This window comes from Ornithodoros turicata, chromosome 1 (genome assembly GCF_037126465.1).
Source record: "Ornithodoros turicata isolate Travis chromosome 1, ASM3712646v1, whole genome shotgun sequence".
Taxonomy (NCBI): domain Eukaryota; kingdom Metazoa; phylum Arthropoda; class Arachnida; order Ixodida; family Argasidae; genus Ornithodoros; species Ornithodoros turicata.
In genome coordinates this window covers 50,315,942-50,339,433 of record NC_088201.1, presented here as the reverse complement: position 1 = coordinate 50,339,433, position 23,492 = coordinate 50,315,942, and the positions used below count along the sequence as shown (strand labels likewise).

The 23,492-nt window shown below is 45.5% G+C and overlaps 1 protein-coding gene across 1 annotated transcript in view; it reads right to left on the bottom strand.

The window, feature by feature from the left end:
* Positions 1 to 386: 386 nt before the first annotated feature.
* Positions 387 to 23,492, bottom strand: part of LOC135378241 (protein Jumonji-like) — a 60,260-nt gene continuing 37,154 nt past the window's right edge. The window contains exons 13-19 of the mRNA XM_064611204.1: positions 23,210 to 23,324; positions 22,890 to 22,998; positions 22,489 to 22,671; positions 22,244 to 22,368; positions 20,702 to 20,870; positions 13,502 to 13,606; positions 387 to 3,290 (exon numbers count right to left, since the gene is read on the bottom strand). Coding sequence (XP_064467274.1) covers positions 3,180 to 3,290; positions 13,502 to 13,606; positions 20,702 to 20,870; positions 22,244 to 22,368; positions 22,489 to 22,671; positions 22,890 to 22,998; positions 23,210 to 23,324 — 917 coding nt within the window. The 3' untranslated portion in view covers positions 387 to 3,179. The remainder of the gene's footprint in view (positions 3,291 to 13,501; positions 13,607 to 20,701; positions 20,871 to 22,243; positions 22,369 to 22,488; positions 22,672 to 22,889; positions 22,999 to 23,209; positions 23,325 to 23,492) is intronic.

Genomic DNA, 23,492 nt, shown 5'->3' with positions numbered 1-23,492 from the left:
GGGGGGGGGGGGGGGGGGGGGGGGGCGGTGCAAACAACTTACCGCACGCTATGGCGGACGTTTCAAAGGTGTGTGAACAAGATGACGGTGAGTGAGGACTGTTTTGCAATATGATGAAACGCAACAAGGAAGTTTTATGTCGGGTTGCTGACCTGGATATGTGGCAAAATGGAAATCAAAAGCTCTTGACAGTGATGTTCATGACAGCAAAAACCACTACAAAGTAACTGGCAGCAAACTTAATTGAACTATTAGCTACAGTGACCCTGAAGACCATAAGAAAGCATGTGACAGCACTTTTTCATTAGCTTTCATTCGGGTCTGCATTGCAAAGTTGTTGCCAATGGCACAGAATAGAGATGACACAAAAAAAACAGAACACAAAATATGAGACACGTCTCGGTGTATTTGACAGACAAACTGCACGGACATTGATTGCAGTAACTCAACCTTTCGCTAACACTTTTGTTTGATGCCTGCTTACATGAAGTGCTATGCATGCACTTGTAAAGTTACTAGAGTGAGGATTCAAACAGTATCATGACTTTGTGATCAACATTTGAGAACATTCAACAAGCTTCGTATAATGTCCCCCGACAATGTTGTATCACATGCAGTTACACAAAGAGATTATCACATTTTTCTACCAATAATGCAGAAATGTGATTACCCTGATTCATTCGCATTCGCAGCTATATGTCTTTTAGCACCTTTTTAAATGCACTTTGGGAAAACAGTTCCAAGCGATCCCCACAGTAAGTAAACTAGTTAACATGAACAGCCCATATTACTTGAAGGTGTACTATCGATAAATATCTGATACATGCAACTGATTACGTAGGCATACGTTATATGCAAGCATACATAGACAGAAAACATGTTCTTGTATTCAACAGCTCTCTGACACTGTAAGGGGTGTTGTATGCACAATTTATGGGACACAGAGATCAAAGCCAGCACAAACAAACTAAAACAGACATTTATGGCATATAATCTTTATATGTCACAAGTGGGCAACTATAAAGTAAAGCCTACTTATGTGAAAAGACACGAAAATAAAAGCATTCAGTGCCATGCTTGCTGTAGCTTGTATGAACTGCCAAAAGATGACTATGCTAACACAATACTAATACATAGCCCTGCTTCACTGTGACATAAGCAAAGCCAATAACAAGGTCATTTTGAGTGCAAAGGTCTCTTGTTTGCAACCTTACTGCAGACATACTTTCTTTTCTTTTTTTTCTTTTCTTTCAATTGTGATTATCAGCTACATCATCCACAACAGTTCCAAACAGACAGTCATCATGCAAGTAACCCAGCCTTTCAGTCTCCATTGATGCAAATACAGTTTACCACTTTACACATTCAAGCAAAGAAGCAAGGCCTATTCTTCATTTATTTTTTTATACTTTTTTCCCATTCCTTGGGTCAAAAACATTTACCTGGTAATTCAGATGATTTAGAGTAGTTTCCATGTAACAGGAAGCAACCATGGGTACAGGATCTTACATGAGCACTGTTACATGACATTAAAGCTACCTCATAAAACACACAGCAAGCCTGCCATAGATTGAAAATATGTGCATCCTGTGCACTCCGGCATGAACTGAAATGATGTTTAACATGACCTCGTTCCAGTAAATGTCAAAAGAACGGCAGGCACAACTAATAACAAAACTAAGAGCTTGTTTTACAGGTGTATGAGGATGTGCGTTGAGCTTGGAAAGTCTACTGCAATTAGCATACTACACGGCACTGTCATGGATTGCTTGTGTCAGCTCAAAACTACAGAAAATTAACATCACGGGAGACGTGTTCTCTTTACAAATCATTATTTCAAAAACTTAATAGTAAGTTTCTAACTTACTTTCTATGACAGACAAATGAAAAACAGAGTAGTCAATTATAAAAACTGCACATTGAAAATCTGTGCAATTTATGATAACATGATGTCTGCAGCATAAAGGTAGACCGGCAGGATATGTTCCACACAATCTTGAGAAAGGAAAACAAAATTCCCCCAGGTTGAAGTATTTGCTCTCACCAGTAGTCTGAGAGATTTACCATAGCAAGGTCACACTAACACTGTTTCAGTTCATATTGGAGAGGACATTACACTATATAGTTGGATTTTTAGTCTAATCAAAGCAATTGGTGCCTTTATCAACTACAACACGCATGAAACTCCAACCGCTGTAATGGCACATAGTATACAAAGTTTGTGCAATATGAGCTGTGATAAGTGGTAAGATGGTGCAGTATGAAACATTAAAAGATTACGTTGCGACAGTGTATCTTGCTTATACCACACAGGCTACACACAACAAAACAAAGTGACTACAAGAAAACAGAATAAAAGATGTGTATATGTATGTCCATGCCGATTTGCAGATACATCCTTGACCACCAGTATATACAAATTATTAACACTAGGTAGTATATGAATGTTTGTATAAGCTCGTAAAACTGAGCAAGGTCCATGCTTGTAGCAAGGACATTTACAAAAGTTCATGTCTAATGTAAACACTGAAAATGACAATTTTCTCACTTTCTAAAGGTAAACAAATGTTAACAAGATAAAGGTTCCAGACCATAATTATCAAATTATGATAAGTTTGTAGAAAAGACATCACAAGTTTTGTAATGACTACAAGCACCACATACGCTCACTTATTTTCTAATACGCTTCCACTCAAAAAATGCACGACGCTTGACACCTCGCTATTTTCGTTTCTCATAGAAAATGGCATCACATCAATAAAGATAAAAGTACAACCATCTAAAATAATGACCTACCACTGACAGTAATCATTAAAGAGACTAAACTATATATAGAGATGTGTCGCTCAGGCTGCATGATATCATAGCTGGAGATCTGACAGCATATCCTTGACTTGTACTTTACCTGTAACTTAACGAAAGCTTAAAAGCTAAAGTAGCACTAGTAAACCTTGGTTGTGGGACCAGGACGGGCCCTTCCTTCATCCCGCCAGAGTATCTTATCTCCTTTCATGTGCAGCACTACAGTCATACATTATGTGGTAATGCATAGTTGAGGTGGATAACTTAAGATATGTGTGTGAGGCAATGCACAGTTATTTTACAAGATTTCATACCTTCTGTCTTTGAAGCTGCAGGTACACACAATGTAGCTATAAAGTTTTGTGCCTTTTTTTTATCTACTTCTTTTTTGTAGATTTCTTCTTGCTGTTCACATCTGTTTTGCTACTGTTCTCCAATTCCTGCTTGATGTGGTTCTCAAGCTTCTGGTAAATGGATCGAAGCTCATCCTTTGAATAAAAATGTCACATGTACAAATATGCATTAAACAGGAATTTTTTATACCCCAAGCACATGCATGCAAGATCTACATTGCTGGCTGTCAAGGTTTTGTTACGACCCCATTGTCTGCAATTTCCTAGAGTAAACATAGATCAACTCAACAATGCAGTACCATCAATATTGATTGCAGTTACCTATATACTACATTAATTACTCTACATGATGTGTGTTACCAAGCATTAGAGCATAGCACTCAACACTGAGGCAGGACACATCTTCACAAGGGAAGGGGCCACACACATATGCAAGCTGCATTTGCACCAGCAGTCTACAAGCTGCGGTTGAACTTATGGAAACTGAGCATGCTTCATTACAAAACAAAAGGATATAAACATATCAAACTAATCTGGGAGTTCTAAATTTTATGACAGGACCAAGCACCTCATCCACACACAACCTGCCACACCTCCTACAAGACAATTTTCTTGAAATTTGATGTAAAACAGGCATCATACTGACTCACAGGAAAAACACTAAGGTAACGTATTGCAGGAAAATGCTTCACAATACGAGTTTCCGGGAGCCACACATCCCGTAAAACCTACGCATAACCATATCGATGGCCATCGCAAACTTAATCGTGATATGAGGAATATCACTATAGGAGGGCTGATCTAAAACAGTTACACGCCACAGAGCCCACGCAATGTTCATCCCCACGGGTGATGGGTACGAAAGAGACAGTGAAAAATCAACATTTATTTAAAATAACTTGTTAACTTAGACTGCTTCTAGTAGTTGCTGAGCCTCACAGCATCACGTTCAAGCGCATCCAGCTCCATAACGTACAGCGTTAACAGTTCGCGTTCCTTAACGAAATCTGTCAAAATATCAATTGTGAAAAATGCGGTAACGCACGTAATGGATGGCAAAACATCCTCGTCTTCATCAAATGTGTCATTATCAGCAGTTTCAGCCATTTGAACCCACAAACAATAGCATCATCGATCACCGCTTCGGTAACAAACACCTCGCTCTCTATTCTCACCTAGTCCTCCAACGCTGTCTCGTCACACACTAAGTTTGAGTCCGGGGCTTGTTTCCACATGCAATGGATTTTGCCGTCAATAAATTCCTCCGAAAACACAACAAAAATTCTTGTATTGATCACTGTATTGAGATCATCACCTTCATCATCCTGAGGTACAGGCAGAACGAAACTTGCATTCCTGCATTCAGGAAGCATTTCTTAATGGTCGTTCAGTATAGCACGCCGCGTAGAAAAACTGTACAGCCATCAGCGGTTACTTTTCTATGCTACTTTAAAATTTGTGAGGGGAGCCAGGGTGTGTCCAGACCACCACCGCAGCCAGCGGGGAGCAGCGAGCAGGCAACAGTGGAGAGGGGAGGAGAAGGAGCTAGAGAGGGAAGGAGGAAGAGACCACGTGCGGTACGGGGGACACAGAGGACAGAGCAGGGAGGAAGGAGACTGCCTAGTCAGTAGAGACTGGGACAGGGACATCGGCGTCGAGAGATTGTTGGTGATGAACGCGTTGTAATTGAGTGGTTGAGTGTTTCGAGGACAAGAATAAACGTCCGGTCTAACAAGTGGGGGCTCGTCCAGCTGTACCCGCAACCATGAGTGACGACGACCAAACGCCGCCGGAACAGGTCACCGTCCCGCACCAGCTGATACAACAACTGCTGTCGACCACAACGGGATCAGCCATGGACAGGGAACGAGTGGCGGGGCAAGTCCGTGAACTTTTAATGAGTGCCACGTTGGAAACTGAGCCCGGAACACGCAAGACCGCCGACCCGGATAGGCCTAACCTAGAGGCAGCTACTAACCCTAACCAGGACAACGTGGTAGGCGGCAGACACGACAGTGCGGCCACGCTGACGATCAGGGGAGGCCCAGTACCGCTGCCGAAGTTTTCTGGCTATGAGGACACGCAATCACCGTCAGAATTCTTAGAACGATACAGGGAATATTGTGACATCTGCGGAATTTCGGCGGATCGCCGCGTGCAGCTGTTACCGGCATCTTTGGAAGCATCAGCGAAAAAGTGGTGGAGGTTCACAGGAGGCTTTACCAGCTGGCCCGAATTCGAGCAGGAATTCACGCGAGAATTCACGACCGTGGACCACAAGGATAGGCTGAAGACGGAACTCGAGCAACGCACACAACATCCTGCCGAGAATTTGAAAGAGTTCATCCACGTCATATCTGAGTTTTACGACCGAATCGGAGAACCTGTTTCGGACGCCGAGAAGGTCTCACGGGTGCGACGACAGATGCACCCCACCTTCCAGGACATGACAGCGAGCACAAAATTCGCCAACCTCCACGAGATGGCGAAGGCCGCCGGCTCTATCATGGAAAGCGCATGGCACCGTCTCCGTTATGTGCCGCCACCACCACGAACAGATCAAGTTGCGGCCGATTTGGCGTTTGCGCGCACGACTGACCAAGCTGCATCAGCTATTGCCACCACGGCCACATCGATCTCCACTCCAAGAATGCACGTGCAACAGGTGTGGCCGCTCCAGTACACAGCCGTACATAGCGGTGCTCGCGTTTCCGGACAGCGCGCTAATACCGAACCGGCGCCGCCGACGCTGCGCGCAGAGGCACCCAGCTGGGTCCCCCAGCGTTCACCGTATGACGCATCAGCACACGACCAGTCCTGGGCTGCTGCACCCCTGGCGGGACAACGTGGGAACGGACCCCGAGCACCGCCGACATACGGACAACGTCATCCACCAGCGAACCATCGCCGTGTTTACATCAGAGGCCGGGAGCAACAGGGCGTCGTCTGCCACCGTTGCGGTGGAGTCGGCCACTTTGCGAGGGATTGCGCGACAGGCAGGACGCTGAACCAGTACGACGGCCCTCGATGCTTCACATGCAATCAGCCGGGCCACTTCCGCGCGCAGTGTCCGGGAAACGCTCCAGCGTAGCAGTCTTCCCGGCAGACGGCTACGCATCATCGCTGCAGGTGTTGGCGACCGCCGGTGGAAAAGAACCGCTCCTGGAAGTGTTGGTCGGGAACAAGGTCTTCTATGCACTCCTCGACACCGGTGCTAGTGTCAGCCTAATGGGCCACGTTGCATTTTCTGCTGCAAGGGAAACTGGAGCAAGTGTCAAGCAAGAAAGACGGACACTACGGCTGGCTCAGGGCTGGTCAGAAGTGGCACACTCGGTGAGATGCCGTATCAGGTGGGAAGGGGGGTCACGAAAACAACGGTTTCTCCTCCTGCCTGAATTGTGCCACGACATTGTCCTTGGGCAGGACTTTCTGGAGGTGGTGGGAATCTCGTTACACATGGGCACAGGAGGATGGACCAGAAACATGGACCCTCACCATCATATCAAGTTCAAGAGGCGGCCACAACCAAAGCATGTACCCGAAGAGATTAAAATCCAGTCACCCCTTTACAGCGTAGATTCACTGGCTCATGGAGCAACGTCACTCCCACACGAAACAGAGGAAGATATTGGTGGCTGTTTGGAGGCACTCTTTGGAACTAGAGAGCAATGTGGAGAGGATCCTTGGAATGATCAGGAGGAGCAGGTACTTCTCTGCAATGACAGAGTGGACTATCAGAAGCTACAAGAACTTAAGGAAACCTACGAACACGTTTTCACAACAGAGCCTGGGTGCACTTCCCTAATGGTGCACAAGATTGACACTGGCTCAAACCAACCAGTGCGCTGCAAACTTCGTCCAGTAAATGCTCAAAAGAGGCACATTATGGATCAGTGCATCCAGGATCTGCTGGACCAGGACCTTATTGAGCCTACTACTAGCCCGTGGGCTAGTGCTCCGGTACTTGTGGGAAAGAAGACTGGTGGCTACTGCTTGGCTGTTGATTACAGGCCACTAAACGCCAGGACCAGCATCCCTGTGTACCCCATGCCCCGGACAGACTGGGTTCTGGCCCAACTTGGAACTGCGAAGTGGTTCACCAGCCTGGATCTCGCTCAAGGGTTTTTCCAAGTACCAGTGGCCCCTGAGGACGTGCCAAAGACTGCCTTCCTGTGCCACAAGGGCATGTTCCAATTCAAGAGGATGCCCTTTGGTGTGGCCGGTGGTCCAGCCACGTTCCAAGCACTGATGGACAAGGTGTTGCAGGGGATCAAGCATGAATACGTCATGGCGTTCCTCGATGACGTTTTGATCTATTCAGACACCTATGAAGATCACCTGAAACACATTGAAGAGGTGTTGCGCAGAATTGATGCAGCCGGCCTAACAGTCAATCCCAGCAAGGTCGCCTTCTGCAAACAAACCTTGAAGTTCCTCGGGCATGTGATCTCGCCAGGTGTCTGTCGCCCCGACCCCGACAAGGTGCAAGCAGTATCCCAGTTTCCCCGCCCAAACACCATAAAGGAGCTCCAGACGTTCCTCGGTCTGGTGGGTTACTACCGCAACTTTATACCGTGGTTTTCGGATAAAGCAAAGCCGCTAACAGACTTGCTCAAGAAAGGGGCACGTTGGGTGTGGGGCGCACAGCAGGAGGAGTCATTCGAAGCCTTGAAGAACACATTAGCTGCAGAGATAGTGCTCGCATTGCCAGACCTCAACAAACCCTTTGTAATTGAAACGGATGCCAGTGGGGTTGGCATCGCTGGAGTCTTGTTGCAAAATGTGGACAACAAACTGAGACCGGTCTCATTCATCAGCAGGACTTTAAATGACGCAGAACGAAACTACACGACACAGGAATGGGAGTGCTTAGCAGTGGTCTGGGCTGTCGACAAGTTCTGACCTTACGTCGAGTTCACGTCCTTCGAGATTTATTGCGACCACTCGTCGCTGGCTTGGATGTTCAAAACAGACCAAGCGTCTGGCCGGGTGCGGAGGTGGGTCTTGAGGCTGCAGGGCTTCAACTGCAAAATCAAGCACCGCCGTGGACGCTGCAATATTCCAGCTGACGCTCTGAGCAGGTTCCCTGTGGCCACTCAGGAACAAACGACTACTCCAAGTCTGGCGGAAGATCTTTTTCCTATCCAAATGGAAGAACCTTTACAGACAGTCCGTTTCGACACTGCAGCACACATTGACGACGTCGATACGGCCCCATTGACTGACAGTGCCAGGTTGGCGGAGGAACAACGGAAAGACCCACTGCTACAGCATCTGTTCCTGTATCTGCAGGCCGGGGTGCGACCAGCCGACCAGAGCACACAGAAGAAGGTGCAGGACCTGGCCAGTGATAGTGCAGTCTCACCGGAGGGCATATTGATGTGTACAGTAGGTGACCAGAAAGTTGCTTGGTTGCCAATGCACCTCCGAGATCTGGTTCTGAAATTGGAACACAACCATCCCCTAAGCAGTCATGCAGGCTTCTTTAAAACCTTGAAACGTGTTCAAAGCCGGTTTAAGTGGTTAGGTATGTGGTCGGACACATCACGTTATGTGCGTGGCTGTCAGCAATGTCAAAGATTCAAGCCCCATCGTCAGAAGCCGAGAGGGCTTATGGACAGCTCTTGGTCAACCCGCCCTATGGAGGAGCTGAGCGTAGACCTCGTCGGCCCACTTCCCACGACTCCCAGGCAGAATAAACACATCCTTGTTGTGTTAGACAAGTTTACAAAGTTCATCGAACTCTTCCCTATACGTTCACCAACCTCAAAGGCCATCATCGACAGGATGATTGAAGTCTCCTGCCGGCACGGCACGCCCTCTTCCATTTCCAGTGACAACGGCAAGCCATTTGTCAGCAAGTTATGGAAAGGAATTCTCAGACAGTGGGGCATCAAAGAGAGACACACAGTACCCTACCGTCCAGCCGGCCAAACTGTGGAGCGCCACAACGCTACGGTCAAGCAGTCCATCGTCAACTATTGCTCGTCCCACCGTGACTGGGATAAGAGGCTACCAGAGGTGGCATTTGCAATGCGCACGGCTGAAAGTGTGGTCACGGGGTACACACCAGCCTTCCTGTGCTACGGGCGTGAGCTCCGCACACCTTGGGATTGCCAGCAACAGAGATCCAACACAGTGCCACCTTCTGCCCCACACACCCTTGCTGCAGAGTTAGACCTCTACCTACAGGATGCCATCGATTTTGCAAAAGAACATCAAGCCCTGGCAAAAACCACACAGGAGCAGCACTACAACCAGCGACGTCAGCCAGCCTCCTTTGCAGTTGGAGACCTCGTCCTGAGGGACACGCATCCCCTGAGCAAAGCGAGCACAGGTTTCACGGCCAAATTAGCCCCACGCCGGACAGGACCGTTTCGCATCACTGGGAGATGTGGACGGAATACATACACCCTCAAAGACGACATCAGAGGAAAAAAGGCAGGCCTCGCAAACGCTGATCAGCTCACTCCGTACCATCCAACTTGGACCCCCACCTGCACTGATTTAAGGGGGGGGGACTGTGAGGGAAGCCAGGGTGTGTCCAGACCACCACCGCAGCCAGCGGGGAGCAGCGAGCAGGCAACAGTGGAGAGGGGAGGAGAAGGAGCTAGAGAGGGAAGGAGGAAGAGACCACGTGCGGTACGGGGGACACAGAGGACAGAGCAGGGAGGAAGGAGACTGCCTAGTCAGTAGAGACTGGGACAGGGACATCGGCGTCGAGAGATTGTTGGTGATGAACGCGTTGTAATTGAGTGGTTGAGTGTTTCGAGGACAAGAATAAACGTCCGGTCTAACAAATTAGCGACTTTATCTTCCCCCTTGCGCGTTACTCCCGTCAATGATGAAGATCAGTCGACGACACGCCCCTCGTTCATGCTAGGGTTCGGAGCCCGGGAACCCGAAATCCCGGGATTTCAGCATAATTTCATGTCCCCAAATCCCGGGATTTTGGGATTATAAATTTCGGCTTTTCTGACAACAAATATTCGGTGGCACGAGTGAAAAGGAAAGAACGGTGTCCAACCGACTTTGCCAACCGGTGTCCAATATCATTTGCAATCCGAAACCGAACCAACCTTATCGTCCTCGACACATTACGACGACGTTAGCTGCTGACTCATGTGAACTACGCAAGCCATAGCAGAGAACAGCCCTCAAATAGCATACCACTCCCATGAAATCAGAAGCAGTCTTCCAATCCTACAACAAGGAATATTGCAGAATCTCTCTCTCTCTCTCTCTGCAGAAACTCTCTTTTTGTTCTTTTCCTCTTTTTGACCAAGACCTGCGATGATTGTTTGTCAACACGAGACGCTAAAAGAATTTGGCAAGTTTTCCCAAAAGCGTCGTAGGTCATCGACACCTTCAGACGATGTTCGAACCAACATCCTGGCGTTCTTTGAGGCACACCCTCTAGCCAGCCTCCGCGAGGCCAGCAGTCAGATTGGCGTTCCATTGTCGACGGTGTGGAGGGTAGCAAAAGAGGCCTGCCTCCATCCTCACCACGTTCAGCTGCATCAACAGTTGCAGCAGAGAGACTTCGAAACCCGGTTGCACTATGCGACCCTCATTGGGGCCGCCTTCCTTAGTGGGACACCGACCACGGACAGTACCAAAACGAGGTCCTTCAGGGCCCCGTGGAAGAGTTCTGCGCCAACCTCCCACTAGCGCGATATGGTCAGCTGTGGTTTCAGCACGATGGCGCTCCCGCACACAGCTCCAGCCCAGCTCGCGCTTATCTCGACCACGCATTTCCTAACCAGTGGGTGGGAAACTTCGGACCAGTGCCATGGCCGGCCAGGTCCTCGGACCTTACACCTTCGGATTTCTTTTTGTGGGGATATGTGAAGGACCACGTGTACGTCGAGGACACGACAACGCCTGATGCCCTCAAGGCGGTGATCACTCAAGTTTGCTGTGGAATTCCCGAGGACATGTTGCGGAGGGCAATCGAGAACACAGTCAGGAGATGCCGATTTTGTGTGACGACACAAGGCGACCTCTTCGAGCACCTGCTCTGAATGTCCATAATATTGTTTCTGTTACGTTGGAATACATGTGCGAAATGCAGTCTCACGTTGCTCTATCTTAAAAGAAGTTGTCATTAAAATATGTTACATCAAAAAGAGCAGATTACTTTTATCCTGCTATTTTCTGTTTTCCCTGTGCAGCACTTAGGGGAAGCATCATACCCGCTGGCTCTTCGCTGGAATAACGCATTGCTTGTGCCACAAACCATTCTACAAAGAGTGGCCGTAAATGAGTAAATGCGTAAACGTTAAAAGAGCGTCTGAACAAATGCCACCCGCGACAGCTCTTCCTTGTGTTCTCTGGTTTGCTTGCTTTTTATTTTTATTTTGTAAACACATGCTCGAGGTTCAAAGTGCTTCCGTTGAGAGGTCACCTTCTCTGTCGCATGCTTTCAGTTGATTCACGGCGAAAGAAGAAAAAAAAGAGGAGGACATCAAACAAACAATAAAAAGACAAAATGCCGCGTTGTCATCGTCACTGTGCCCTCTGATCGTCTAGCAGATACAGCACCATACAAGGATGATAGATAAGAGTGTAGGTGGAATGGATCGCATATCTCCTTTTTGGTCAAGTGGACGTGGGAGGGCGTTGCGATCGAGCGCTCTTTAGGGTGCCTGAATGCACGCTTTCCTCATCCGTTGTCGTTGACAGGGTGGGGACTTCCTAGTGACGGGTCCACACCAGCGCCTCGAGGCATCCGCCATTTTTGCTCACTGACTGCCGCTCTTTCTTGAGCACAGATGTAGGAGCGAGGCGGGACTTCGTCATTGGAAGTGTGTTTTTGGAAGAAAATGGTTGGTTGCTGTGCTCCAACGTGCTCGAATTCCTCCCGGAAAGAATATCGGTGCTTCACCTTTCCGCGGGACCCGGAAAGACGAAAAAAATGGCTCGTTCAGTGCAAGCGTGACAAATGGACTCCAAGCTCCAGTTCAGCGTTATGCGAAGTAAGTACATAATTGCAATGTATTTAAATGGACAAGTTCGTGGGGTAATGCTGTAGTATATACTATATAACTTGTAGTGTCTCTTTGTACTTATTTCCGGAATTACTGAAGTGAAGGAATCCTTGGAATATGTCGCGTTAATTTTTTTTTGCATGTTTCTTTATGGCACGAAAGCTTCATAGCACAGCTTGTTTAGCGTGCGATAATGGGTAAGTCAATAATTATATGACATCACAGGCACATTTCGAGGAAGACCAGTTCGAGCTGAATAGACAAGACGGATGGCGAAAATTAAAGCCAAACGCTGTGCCAACTATATTCTCATTCAGACGTAAGTACAACTATTCTGTGCTCTTTTTGCTTCAGATTTCCATTGAAATTGTAAGTATTTTCACGAGCATTGCTACGGTCTGTTCTGTACATAGAGAAAGAGTCAATATCACATTATTTTCAGGTAAAGCGTAATTAAGTTGTACGCGTGCACCAGTTCCTAGTCATGACTGCTAGGAAGGCTTCGTTGTGATGCAATGAGCCGTTATTTTTTTAAGGTGGGGTTCGAGTTAAATGAAACACCCTGTATATATATATATATTTGAAAGTAAAAAGAGAAAATGGAGACAGCCTTTTCAGAAAACTATAGACTCGGCTAGCAGAATAGAACACAACAGTCACTGTGGATCAATAAAAGGCAAGAAGAGCAAAATGCACCATTCCATGTATTCACACAAGCCACATTCCCCAGAATACTCTAGCGGATGATGCGAAATACTTCATTGCGTAAGTAGAACTGCTGTATGTCATAAGTATGTATCTTCTCGTGCACTACTAACTGCGGGAAATATACTGGGGCGCAGCCAGAAGATATTCCATAGCAGATGACAAGAAGAGACGCATTTCATTGCAAAGTCGACATTCGGGCACGGTGCGAATGCTCAATGTAATACGCAGGTTTTGCCCCGTGAGCAGTTTTTTTTGCGCTTTTTTTTCTCACTAGAATGTTCTGTGAGGATGACAGAAGATGCGAACTATATCGCAATTTGTGATAGCATGGTTGTGCAAGTGGATACAGTCCTGTACGACATCCTGGGTATAGTTGCAAAAATCCCGATCCCGTCCCGGGATCTCGGGATCCACATTTCCAAATCCTGAAATCCCGGGATTGTAAAAACGGCTCGGGATTGCGAACCCTAATTCATGCCTTCGTGGATCCTCCCGTACTTCATATGTACTTTGTCTAATAAATCTGCCTATTATTGAATGGATGTTATAAGCACTGTATTCAGAAAAAGGTACTGTCCAGCTTCTGCAAACAAGCCCTGAAAAACTCACAATTGCTACATAACACATGCTTTTCAGTTTTTGTCTCACCATGTCATAGCTGTACACTAGAGTCCAGGATTTTGGATTCTTTCCCTGTAACTGCTGCACTGCATGCTCCAGACAGTAGAATGTGTCATCTTGACTATTCACAACCTGCATGTGCATTTTGAGCAATAAAAAAGGTTAATGTTGCTGCGCTGTTTATACTCAACTCTGACATTACAAACTAATTGCAATTCCACATCCATTACTGCGTGAAATGCATACGTATTTCACTACAACCATCATCGTCAAGGCAACCTGTTGCATATAGCAAGATTTTTCTGAAACAGGGAATCTGGTAGCATAATCTGCTCTTTCTTCAATAAAGGAATCAGACCACGTCATAACTTTACTTCAGCATGACATACTTTCAGCATCACTGACCTCGAAGCTTAATGCATTACATGCACATAACAAACGAGATTTACTGTTTTTACACCCACAATCATGTAGTCACAAGCCAGACGCAGAACACCGCATGGTGCCTAACAAAATACAGCACAACCTCAAACTCGAACTCAGACTCGACTCAGTTAACTCGAACTCAGATGTCTTCAAATGTCCGTTAAGTCAAAGGTTTCTTACATCACGGAATGAACTCCAATACTGGTCATGTGTTTGTTAACGCTTATCTCAAGAGATGTTTGAGATTTAATTCAAAATGTAGTCAGCCAAAATTTCAAAATCCATGTACAGCAGCCCTGTGCTGCCGCGTGTCAAACCCCTCCTGCGCCTAAAGCTGCGTTAGCTGAATTTACACCGTTCTACCGGGTCAACAGCTGAGCGGTATTTACCATAGATTGAGAAGTTACCCATCAAAAAGAACTCGTTACAAGTTACCATGTGCAAAATGTAAATAAGTTAATAACGAAGTTCTTCAGCCTGAAATGTAACTCGCAGTTATTTAGTTACTTAAAAAAAAAGAACGAGTTACTTCCAAGTTACTTCGGACACAAAATAGCACTACACAGGTGCAGCGCGTGTGAGCGGTTGAGTTAGACCTTGAGTTGCCTGCGGAGGAGTGCAACACGCTTAGATCGTTTTTGTTTTTATGTCCAACAATAGACCTTTCCCTGTTCGTAAACAAATGACGTCATAGTGTTCGACAGCGCCCAAATTTGGTATTAAACTACGCTGGAAGCTAGAACAAGGTCGCGCCCGAAAGCTACGGTCTTGAGGGGATTACGATATGTCCCCTTAAAGGGACGCGACCCTAGGTCCTACTTTTCTTTCAATGGGAGGCAGCGAACAAGTGCCCGTTCGTGGCACCCAGCCCTCTCCTTCCGATTCGTTTCGGTTTCAATCTGTTTACCAACATCATGATGACGTTCTCTGGTAGAGGTCTATTCGAACGCTTTGCATCTTACTCCCTGTGGGCGCACAATGGTTCAGCTTCATTTCAATGGCAGCGGTTCTTACTTCCTGAATAAAATACTGTCATTGATTGAATATCACGTTTTATAGCAAAAAATGCCATGAAGGAACCGGAGAGAAAGCAAGAAAATATGTGGACATGAGTGAAAAGCGAGTTAAAAGTAACTTGGAACTTAACTTAAGTTACTTTGGCAAAGTTACCTGAAAAAGGAACAAGTTCCTCTGAATGTTACCACGGTGCAAAAGTACCCAGTTAAGTGACAAGTTACCAAAAACAGGAACTTACTTACAGTAACGAGTTACCTCGAACTCTGGTGTTTACAATCAAACCTCGTTACAACAAAACGCAATAACGACATTCGCGACAGAGCGAAATAACTTGGATTCCCCGGCAGAGGACCATAGAGGCCAATGTATTTTCACTCCCACTACAATGAAATATTTTTTAGTCGCCGCCTCGATACAGCGAAAGAACGAGAAAAGGTTTACGACCCCAAAGCTGACTCCAGGGTCACGAAAACAAAGGGTGCAACCAGCATATTCTGTTCCCACGGCAAAGGGAGGGCACTCTCGTTTAGGATCAGGAGCAATCTGTGCCTACAAAAGGAAGTTATTGGAAGGTTCGGAATTTTCCTTCTGAGGTTTCTCCTTTGCGCTTTGAAAGGAGCACTAAAATGCAACAGCTTTTAAGCAGCAAAGTTCACTTCAAATTACGTTACACGCTATGTTAATTTCGTACTTGTTATCATGATTCAAAACTTTGATCCCGTTCCGAAGCTACCATCACAATTATACCGGACTCTTTCTTGCTTCGGCGCTAAGCAGTGAACGACGCTTCAGCTCGTGCATCGGTGTTTAGTCCATGCTGCACGTGCACGCGTGTGCCATGCCGTGAAGCAGTTCTGGTTAGAAACATAGTGCGCGTTGCACAGCGGACTGGCGTCGCTGTCCTCAGGACATGAAGATAAATGTTGTGGTTGGAACATTCGCGAGTACTGTTGTGGGCTACAATTCAGTGAATTGATATTGAAAAATGCAACAGTGTGCATCATGCGGAGCATATACGGAACAGTACGATCGAACCCATTGCAAATCCACACACGCACGATAGGTATGCGCGCGCTTCTTCTGGTGTCTCATTGGATGCCGCCAATTTTTGTCTCCTGGGGATCCCATTCGTTGCCGCCAAAGACAGCTCTGTTTTCATGGCTAATTTTGTTTGAATTGTACTCATTGAAACACGGGCCTTCATTTGAGAGCAAGTTGTTTTTGCATTTTAGTGCCCCTTTAAGGCTGGTATTGAACTGTCTGGTTGCAGCCAAGTACAGGACGAAGGTAACAGCGAAGAGCACGAGACGCAAAGCGCCAATGTGAGCTCGTGGGAAACGCTTCGTTCTCATGGTGGCATACAGTCAAAGTGATCTTTTTGACATGGACAAAGATGTTGTAGCAACGGAGAGTGTTACGGAAAATGAGATCATCGCAGACGATAATCATACGATAAGTTTGCAGGCTGGCCAGCCTGCAAACGGCTGCGATGATCTCATTTTCCGTAACGCTCTCCGTGACAACGTATTAGCAGACGAGAATAACCGCCTATTTCATGTAAGAATAAATGCCGTAGGTGCCCTTTGGCGCTATATTTGTCACGGTCGTCGTTTTTCCCAAGAAACTTTTCCGGAGCGTAGCTGGAGTTATCGAAGCTTATGTACAGCACGCGCATCGTGATTCGCGAACTTCCACTCGATATAACGAAATGTTCGATGCAGCCAAAGAAATTGTGGTCCCTATGAGTTTCGTTATATCGAGGTTCTACTTAGGGTTGCCACCTTTCGTAGTGAAAAATACCGGCTGAGGGAGAGGTGGAATAGAGGGAAAGGAGGAAATGTTCGCGGGAAAGAGAAAGTAAGTGAGGGGTGGACAGTATACAGAGAGAGAGAGAAAGAACGAGCGTACTGGCTCAAGACAACAATGATAATAATAATGAATAATTAAGAAAACGACTGGCAACTACGGAGTTGGATCTGTGCTCCAGATTTATTCAAGCTGCAGTGGAATGTTGAAAGGAAAACCCCGTAAAAGACCCTATGAAAGGTGTTGAGCCACAAATACCGGCAAAAGGCTGCCGGTATCACCTTCCTACCGGCAACCGGAAGAGAGAGCAAATAACCGGCCGTGCCGGTATAATACCGGCCTGGTGGCAACCCTAGTTCCACTATATTCCATTTTCTCCTCATTCTACAAGGACAGGGGGATTGTCAGGGCAACAATGGCCATGTCGCTGCAACCAGGCAGACAGTTCTTGTGCACGTGTCGCGAGTGTCACATGTTTCTCATTTTGCTCGGTTGCTTCCGTTATCCCCACAGTGCCATGTAAGCGAGTGTCAAGTGCCACTACGTTTCATTGTTGGTTCTTGGGAGCCTTCTGACAGCGTGAGTGCCTGAATCAATATGAAGATGTGAACACAGCGTAAAGCATTGACATTGAATAGAAGTGAACACCAAGCACAACGTTTTTCGATGCCAAGTAATTTAACTTTGTGATTTTTTTTTTATTCTGTAGTGTTCATTTTGTGTAATCCCAGTTCCATTGCAAAAGTAAGTTAGCTGAAATTTATAATTTTTACACTGTACCATCGCTACACTGAAAATTCTGGAACTCCACTCATCTAAAAAAACTCCGCTTACCTTGAATATTTTACCCCCGATTTTGAAATCTTCGAGTTAAAGATGGTTTACTGTACACGCTAATAAATAGCATTATTTTACAATTGTCGATAGGGGAAGAGACATTCTAAAGAACAGAACCGGCAGGGTAAAAGAACATATGGTAAGTCCTCAATGCTCATCTCCCTAAAACCTGACCATGACAAAAAAAAAAAAATTTGGGTAGCAAGTAGCCGGGCTACTACCGCTAGGTTTTTCCATGAATACGTCTCGCATGGGACGCTGTAAAGACAGACATCGAAGTATGCATTTATTTCACAGATATATTACGATGATCTCTTAGACGCAAACGTCAGAATCGACACAGAGTCTGCAGTCCTGTTCTTTGCTGGGCTTCCCGTTCGGCTTTCTTTCTCACACGATAGAGCCCGCCATACTCCGCATTGCTCATAGCTGGACCCATTCTATTTCTCAAGGCCCGATGCCTTTTATTAGCCAAAAAATTAGTTATTTCGAGCTGATGCCCCCCCATACCTTCACAGATGAGTCCCGCACTTTACTATAGATCATCTCAAGTACACACTTTTGGCAACGCAATCGAGACAGCTGTGCTCAGCAAGACGACAGAGTGAGTCACCCTTTACAGCCAACTTCAAATGCATGCCACGCTCGCAGGGAGCTGAGGTTGAGACCAGTTTCATTATCACTTTCAACCTTCCAGAGATGAGGGATTACGAGGCCAAGGGGTGGGGCCTGGTTGGGTGCCCCACCTCTTGGGCTCGTAATCTCTGATTAACAGTTTGAGCGACAATGCCACCCCACCCCACCTCAGTGCCGATGTTAGACATATCACATCAAAAGTATAAACCACCCCACCCCAGTGAAGATGTTAAAGACATATTCACGTCAAAAGTATAAACATATTTGCGCAGGACAAATGTTTTAAGTACTCTATCTTTCTGGAAACCATGACTGATTGAAACCATCTTGGGTGTTAATTTAATTCTGTAACATAAGATGACTCTTGACTTCAGTATCTTTTCCTTTACACAAGCAAAATTGTTGCAGGAAATGAATGTGCCACAGACAAGGGAGTGAAAGACAACTTTGTTTTTTGTTGCAGCACTAAAATTTTGTTTACATGCTGCACCGCTTTAGGTACTAAAAACGAGCCTATGTGAGAGGAAAACGTATACAGGGTGCTTCCCCTAATGTGTTATTAATTCCTGTAAAAAATCTACTTCTCTGAGAAAGATGCGTCAACGGTATTTATCCTCTAGGAACTTTTGCCATGACATGTGGCAGTTATAATTAGCTTTTTTTTCGTGGGAAGCTTAATTCGAAAAATTGAAACCCAAATTTTCTCAAGCAAATCAAACTTTTTTTTTCTTTCTCTTCAATAAATAGACAGCCTAGAGTCACTAAATAAGCTTCGCTTCAGAGTATCGGCACTGAGGTCCAAGGGAGAGCAGGCGCTCCATCTTGTTTCCGCAGCACACCGGTACCATCCCCAGTTGAGGATCAAAGACGGGTAACATAATACTCCCTGTGGGACAGACAAGCGTGCATGATTGTTGTGCGATAATCCTTGTATTGTCCAATAGAGCGTCCTGAGGATGTCAAGGTGAGCTCAAGGCTGTCAAACTTGATGAGCTCAACGAAACAATTCACCCGTGCACGATAGATGGCATTGTGCATTAAAGTGCCCGTGCGCGTAGCTAGCATGGCGCAAAAACAAGGTGGTGATGCTCGCTCTTGGAACTCTGTATCGATACTCTGAAGCGAAGCTTATTTAGTGACTCTAAGACAGCCCAGGCAGGAAATAGTCAACCCATTAAAAGACACGTTCACTGTTCCACTGGGACCAGCTGAAAGAGATATTCCAAAATTGTCATTCTGAGACGCGCAAAGTGCCAGCCATCCTCATTTCGTAGTCATGAAGTGCTGTGAGAGGGAGCCTTGCCCCACCCCTTCAGCTCCCCTCGCGGTGTCACACTAGCCGTTGACGTTGATCCCTGTGCTACCACCTACCACTACAACTCCAGTTCATTTTTAAGCAGAGTGAAGTAAACTTCTCTTCTAACCAAGTTGGGACATCTCTTGTATTGTCACCATATACTTGTTATTCATTTCACTACAGCCCACCCCTAGAAACACATGCAATATCATTTCACTTTCTTCGTGCCTTTTCAATTATTTTGTCATACCTTAATGATGTTATTTCATGATGCGTCCCAATTGCTGAAGGTGTAGGGCACAGAAGTCGGCAGGGCGACGGTTTCACCCACGAGTGTCGCACCATGCAAACACAAAGGAATTGTGGAGAGATACAGAGGAAAGACAGGTAAGAGAAATGATACGCGGTGACACAGGGATGCTATTATCAGCAGCAACGGCTAGTGTGACACCGAGAGGGTAGCTGAAGGGATGGGGCAAGGCTCCCTCTCACAGCGCTTCATGACTGCGAAATGAGGGTGGCCGGCAGTGTTGTGCATCTCAGAACCACAATTCTTGAGTATTTTTTTTCAGCTGTTGCCACTAGAACAGGGAACATGATTTAGTTGGGGTATTTCCCACATTGGCTGTCTATTTCTGGCAAAAAAACATTGCCTTTACTTGGCAAAGTTTGAAGTTCAATTCTGAAAATTAAACTTCCCACGAAAAAAAAGCTAATGAAAAGTGACACAAGTCGTGGCAAAAGTTCCCAGAAGATGAATGCCACTGACCACATCTTTTTCGGACAAGTAGATTTTTTTACAAGAATTAATAACACGCCATGTGAAACACCCTGTATGCCAAAACTAGTTTTTGGCTTTTACGACGACGATATTTACAAACAAGACATGCTGCCATCTAGGTAGTTTCAATTTCTTACAAACTGAACTTTGATATGGCTGACAAATTCTAGGTGATCGTGATTATTATGCCAGTTCAAGCAAGACAAAGCTTGTAACTGCTCCAAATTCAAGTTCGAAAATAGTTAAAAGGGCTATGTCATTTGCAACAGTCATCTGTAAAATACGATGGCAGTGCTCAAATACATAGGCATTTTAGGATAATCCAGAAAAGCTGGTAGGTACGTGTCATGGATTCTCACCACCAGCTTGACTGCTTACCACTGTCTTCTCACATGTTACAAAATTACTAAATGTAGTAGGCACAAACCATTGACACATAGCATCTGGTACGGCAGACTTCGCATTCCCTGTCATCCTCGTCCATGTATGGTCGTCTTTTGGGCTTTTTCTTCTCTTGAACCTCCACGTGAGGAAGTCTCTCAAAGGCTTTCAGACCCATCAGCGTCAGCTGTGCACGGTACTTTTTCTCATTCTCACTAAAAGAAGGAACAAGCACCTTTCCGTAATCAGAAACTTGACTACCATAGAAAATGTCAGAGCTATTGGAGTGCAGTGTCCAAAGACATTATTGTAGTGCTACTACAGCAAATGACAAGGTTAATACCACTTCCCTCTGTGCACAACTAATGCAACAGTCAGTGACGCACATTAAGAAGTTAATAAATGGGACACTGAGTTCCCAGCACTGCATGTATCTGCCAACTACTGGTAATCATAATGGTCCTAAACTTGTGGCTATGAGCGGCATACAGACGTGGACAGATGGAGAGAGGACAGCAGGAAGGAGCGGGGGGACAGGAAGGTTAGTATGCATCCTGGGCCGACTTCAAGAGGAACTGTGCCGACATTCGTCTCGAAAGTCTGCCAGAAAACCCAGGGAAAACCCCAGACAGCACAGCCGGTGCGGGGATTCGAACCTGCGCCACCTTCCAGTCTCGGCATGGAAAGCGGCCACCCTAACCACTATGCCACGGGAGCTGGTATGGTCATAAAACCAAGTGTCTAGTTTATAGATAGAAGAATAAAGCACTGCACCCCAATGCAGAGTTAAGTTGGAGACATAGTTAATAGGTCCACATTCACCAATTTAAATTGATGTACCGTATCACTATAATAACCCTAATGCGGCTCAGTTAGTACATGACTACAAGTAATTTGGAGCAAACAAAATGAAGAGAGACGAAGAAGCTTGTGTCGCCCCTTCGTCTCTGTCTCTGTTTTGTTCGCTCCAAACTACTTGTGGCACAAGAAATAATTCCTCTGGATACTTACGAAAATCAATGGCGTCTAAACTAGGCACATGCGAATACACAATTTTTTTTAAATAGCAAAGCAAATAATTCTATTTACAATTCGATTTCTCAACCAAATACGGAATTCTATATTCTAATTGAATCAATGTTTCTTCCAAACCCAATTTTTTTCGAATAGTTCCAAAGCTGAACACGTAAGTCCGAAAACGGCACAAGTGAGGGCATAAAATAAACTGAGTGCTACTTAATATCCTGATCCATATGAATATATAGCGTAAAGGGTATATTTTGCACACATATTTATATCCGTACATATGCGATGTGTACCGTATACATATAATATCGATACACATGTGCATCCAGTCCAGTTCTACAACTATTTGCTTCGTATTTGATTCTGATTTATAGCTATTTGGTTTGTATTAGCTTTGTCCAGGTACTTTGTCTAGGTATCTATTTGCTTCAGTTTCCAAATAATTATTTGAACATGTCTAGGCTGAACAGTACAATTTCAGTTTCCTGATTGCTTGCACAATATCTAAATCTTCAGTGAACTGACAAATGAAAAGTACACACTAGAAACAATATAAACGTACCACAATCTCTTCAAAAGTGGTAGGATTCTCTCACAAGTTTCCAGAGTCTCCTTCAGATCTGTAGCGATTCCAAGAAGCAACTTCTCTAAGGAAAATGTGGGGGGCTCACAACTTTCCTTAATGTGCTGTAACGTAAGTTATGTCCCTTAAGTGAAACTACCATTTGTTTGGAAGCACAGCATAAAATAATTTGTAGTACACTGAGTGAATGAGCAGCTGTAATAATGAAGTAGGGTTGTACTAACCTGAAAATGCTCAGAGGCAGTGAGAAGCCATTCCCTAGTAGCAAAGTAAACTGACTCTGACACAGAGAAACCACATGCAATAGTAGACGTGTATGCTCCAGGGAAGATTATCACAAATTCGCCTTTCTGCTGAATGGTTCGGCTCAGAGGACACCCACTGCCTACCAGCATTGGTGGAGGAACCTGACAGTGATGGAAGCACACTGTTACTCTGACTTAGATGCAGATACATACTGCTAGGGTGTATAACAAGTGCCACATCATCACTTTTGAGCAAATTAACTTGTTAGGAAGACAGCATCGAGCATGCATTGTGTGAGCATGCTACGTGTAGCACTGGTTGGATATTATCGACTAGAAAGCATCTTATTTTCTTCATATAGTTCTGCAAAGTATCTCACCATTGCACAATCTGATGGCAACCAAATCACAGTGTCCTTGCATACTTCTGGCATAATGTCTGTCATGGCTGAATGAAATCTTTCACTGCTCTGTGCTGGTACGCTGTACCTAAGTAACACAAGGACGTTACATAGCTTATGATGCAGGCCCCAGTGCCACATCCAACATGTTTGCCTTTTACATAATGTAACAAGACTGAGGCAACAGAAATGTTAACAACCATTCGATTACAGCAAATTTTTTGGCAGATCTAGGCTATGTTCATGCAAGAATAGCTGTGACCTAATCAGTTCTCTGCGCACATCATGATGAAGCGTACCATATTTTGTTGGCTCCGCTGTGAAGGTACTCAATCCAGGGCAGACAGTGTGGATCACGGTACCAACATCCAGTTGTGAATAGCATGCTTAGGTGGAGAGTAGGTATTGTCACACCTAAAGCAGATGAAAAAAATTTCAATGCCATTTTATCTACACAGACTACACCAACAGTGAAATCCACCTTTAACATCCCACTGCGGAAAATATTGCCTTTTAACCCTTTGCTCTTTCTCTCGGGAGAATAAAATCATGTGCAGCATTTCTATTTGTTATCATGTGCAT